A 4,100-nucleotide genomic window follows, 5' to 3' on the forward strand; every position below is an offset into this window, starting at 1 on the left:
TCAGTTTTTGTTGAAGGCTTTCGATGCCGTTACGCTCTCTTATTGTTGTCTGTCCTGCTTGTATAAAATGATACAAAGTGGAAGAGAGTGATTCAACTTTCTGAGCTGATTTTAAATTAGAAACGGGACCCTCAGATCACCTGCAGACAGAAGGAGCATCTCTTCATTCTTTCATGGTTCTTTAAGCGATGAGTCTCTTCCTTGTTGACGTATAACTGATAACACTGAATGAGAAACGATATGTTGAGTTTTCACCATGACTACAAACATTTTTGCCACGAACTGACGTTAAAGTGAACCCCCGACCCACGTTGCCATCCTCTGTGTTTGCTGACAGCGCTTTCCTGATTGGAAGGAGGAGCCTGCAGAAAGAGGTACCGATACCAGCCGTCCCCTCTTTATAAGGACGTCGTCTGAAGGCCCAACAAACGGAGACGGCAGCCATCGGTCACTGATTCCTGGTGAGAATAGCCGAGGTGAGTTCTTCTGCTTCTCTTGAGCAGTTTTTTCTTACAGTTGCTTCTTGCGTCTGTTAGTAAAAGTTTTTTTTTTCCTTGCGTCTCTCTGAGCAGGACGTCCTGAGCAGCAGCCATCATGTCTCAGATGCCCAATGCATCAACCGTCCTGTCCGTGTTTAACGATGCAGCGTCCGCCTTCCATCACATCGCCGACCTCATCCCAACGCATCGGGAGTGTTCCATAGAGATCACTAACGACAGCTCTCAGTACATCCTCTCTAACCCCGGGTAGCTGCGCTTTGCTCTCTCTAACTGAAGGAAACTCTCCATAACTGCTTCAGATTGGTTCACGTGTTTGTGTTTTCACTCTTTCCAGAGTTTACCTTGAAAGCGGCAGCTGTTCTGAGCCTCTGCCGCCTGAGATCGAGCCGTCGTCCTCCGGGAAAGCGCTCTTCACCAAGACGGCCAACACGGCTCGAGGGGTCGTGGGTGTCGTCACCTACGACCTGGTGGATGAGTCTACGCAGGAGTGCGCCGGGAAGATGGCCGTCATGTTCTCGGTGCCCTACGACTTCAACCTGTACTCCAACTGGTACGCGGTGGGAGTGTTTGAGGAGGGCGAGGAGTGCAGCTTTGATCTGTACGATCACATGTACAACAACACCGACAGCACGTTCGTCAGGGGTCGAGCCAGCGAGTCGAGCCTGAGCCACGAGGGCGAGCTGGTCGCCATCTTGGCCTCCATGTCTGACAGTTACCAGCCGATGATCAAAGTGGAGGTGAAAGACGTCTGTCAGGAGGAAGATGAGTGCTTATAGCTACATAGCTGACGATATTCTGCTTTGTTTCCTTTTCGATTTGCAGATTTTGTTGAAATAAGCCTAAAACATGAAATAAAAAAAAACAAGTAAAATTTGTGTCTCTGATTATTTTACTGCTTCTATGCTTCAGTCACAGATGCTTCTGTTTGACTTTTAAGGGTTCAGATTTGGTTTGATGCTTCAGAATCTGACTTTAGAACCTTTACACTAACAAGTTATGCTGATTGTTTCCATATAAAATAACCAGCAGACTGAGTGCCACTGTTCATGTTTATCGTTTTCACCTTTCAAACGCAAACTGAATCTAAAACAGACAAACAGAACAAACGCTGTGATCAGTAAAGCCTCTCAGTCTGATCAAACCTTGGTAGCAGTTTTTTAAAAGCAGATTCGAGTCAGCTGATGGCCTGTGGCGCCACCTGCTGGACACCGACTCCCATCATCCTCTCTGATTCTGTCTGCAGCTGCAGGAGGAGCAATAGTTAGATGTATTATAGGTGATTAGTAAATAATAATATTCATAATAATAGTAAATAATGTTTACTAACAGCGCATACCGAGATTAATGGACACTATTTGCCATCAGTATTTTACTTACTTTCGAGTTGTTTCCAACAATCTCCGGCTTCTGCCCACTTCGTGTGGTCAAGCACTTCACAGTATAACTTCCGGGTTTAAAAAAGAAAACAAAAAAAAACTTCCGTTGCAGCCGTTGTGTTGTGTTGTGACACTTCTGGGCCACCGTAGTCTCTGCTACCTTTTTGCTTTGTTTCTGCTCCACAACACCTCACATCCCATCATGTTCACTCATTCACATCCACACTACTGATAGTCACACACCATACTTATTATTAGTTGTTAAATGGTTTGCTTTTGGTTATAATAAACATTATTATTTGGAGTTCAATCTGTGCTCCTTTATTATAACCCACGAGCCAGGTGATGACATTAATATCAAGTTGGTATAATCACCAACATTATTGTGGTAAATATTTGCCAACTAAAGGTTTGATCTAAGTTTGATTTCTGAAGTTTCATCTCACAGTCGTGCATTTAATGAAACGGTGGTTAAAGATTCCCTGGATTACTTTCCAGAGTGGAACAAGGTGATGTTGGAGCGTTTTTTCTGAGCAAAACCTTCTGCTTCTGTCATGTTTTTATGCACTAGTTTTAATAATGAAGGCAAAAGCAGCAACAGTCAGTGTGTTTGTTTAATAAGCAAATCATCTGTTAAAAGGGAAACATAAGCTGTGCTCCATCCTTGAGTTCTTTGCTTGTTTTTTGCTTGTGTTGCTGAAATCTTTGTCTTTATCATTCACTTGAGCAGATTTAAATGAACTTGTTGCTGTTGTTTTGTCCTTTGTTTGTGTTTGCTGTTTATTCATGGGAGTGGGGACGCATTTGAAAATGTTTTTTTAAAAACAAAACATGCAGAATGTCCAGTAGTGGCATAATGAAGTTAAACAACAGGGAAAAAACTGCATGGGAGAATATTTACATATTAAGTGAGCAGCATTTTGATTGGCTGGAGGTGAGCTCCTAACAGCCAATCAAAGGAGGTCCTCATGAATAATATAGGTAAAATGTAAATATATTCAGATAACGGACAGAAGGGAGATCTGAGCTGGAAGCAGAGATGTTTTCAACTTCCGGTGGCTCAAATGACACATTTGCTTAAATTCAATCAGTATATATATAAAAGTAAAATAAAAAGTCTTTTTTTTGGCACACGATACGAGTTGGTTTCATTCTGGAGAGGATTTTTTTTTTTAATTTACATAAGTTCACATTAAATTTGATTAAAGTCAAAGAATTTTTTTGTTTTTGTTTTTTTCAGTAAAGTTTGTCGAAGTTAATGTAAATTTCCACGTTGAAAGTAAAGGCTTTTTGAAAGTGGCGAGGTTTTTGAAAAGACTTTTCAAAGCAGATTTGTTCACTTACAGGAAATAATGAATGAACGGATGAACTTCAGGAAGCTGTCTTGAGCTTTTGTTCAAACCCCGGCTGTACGTCCAATCAGCTTCACTCTGGAGACTTAAACAACTGAAACAACCAATCAGACGGAGCTCAGAGGTCAGAGGTCACAGCAGCGTTTAAACTTAAACGTTTGCTGCACAAACATCTCAACAATACAACACACACACATAGAAACAGACGACGACTGTCACATCGATATTTACTAAAATGGATTCATGACGTCCATCAGATTAGACGGTTTGGATTCCTTTACCAAACCATGAGCTGATGAAGAGGAGGACGAGGTGACGAAGAGCTGTCGTTACCGTGGCGACGCTGATGGTGTTTTGGCTGCAGAAGGAGGACAGATGTTGAGCGTGTGCTTCTGAAGCTGCAGGTGTTTAATATTCAGATTCACCTGCATGAACAGCTGGAAGCAAAAAAACAGACACAGCGATGCAAAATCCAGCACGAGATCAACACAGAGGAGACGCCGAGACAAACAAACAAATATGAGACAAAAGTATGAAACAAACACATAAACAAACAAATATGTGGCAAACACACACGAGACGATGAATAGAAAACAAACGCATATAAACACACACATTTGAGACAAATGGAACAAACACATACAAACAAACAAACAAATACGAGAAAATGCATATAAGTAAATATGTGACAAACACACAAACAAACAGTTATGAGATAAACACAAGAACCAAATACGGATAAACAAACAGATATGAAAGAAACACCTATAAACAAATATGTGACAAAACAAATACTAAGCAGACACAAATAAACAATCTATATTATATTCTATTATATTCTATTATATTCTATTCTATTATATTCTATTCTA

The 4,100-nt window shown here is 40.9% G+C and overlaps 1 protein-coding gene across 1 annotated transcript; it reads left to right on the plus strand.

Annotated features, from left to right (window-relative positions):
* Positions 1-426: 426 nt before the first annotated feature.
* LOC103372281 (cytolysin Src-1-like) lies at positions 427-1,354 on the plus strand. The gene is made up of 3 exons (XM_008301879.1): positions 427-476; positions 573-746; positions 835-1,354. Exons 2-3 carry the CDS (start codon positions 595-597, stop codon positions 1,274-1,276), a joined length of 594 nt encoding a protein of 197 aa, XP_008300101.1. The 5' UTR covers positions 427-476; positions 573-594; the 3' UTR covers positions 1,277-1,354.
* Positions 1,355-4,100: the final 2,746 nt, after the last annotated feature.

The sequence above is a fragment of the Stegastes partitus genome, unplaced genomic scaffold (assembly GCF_000690725.1).
Source record: "Stegastes partitus isolate 25-593 unplaced genomic scaffold, Stegastes_partitus-1.0.2 Scaffold1725, whole genome shotgun sequence".
Lineage (NCBI taxonomy): Eukaryota > Metazoa > Chordata > Actinopteri > Pomacentridae > Stegastes > Stegastes partitus.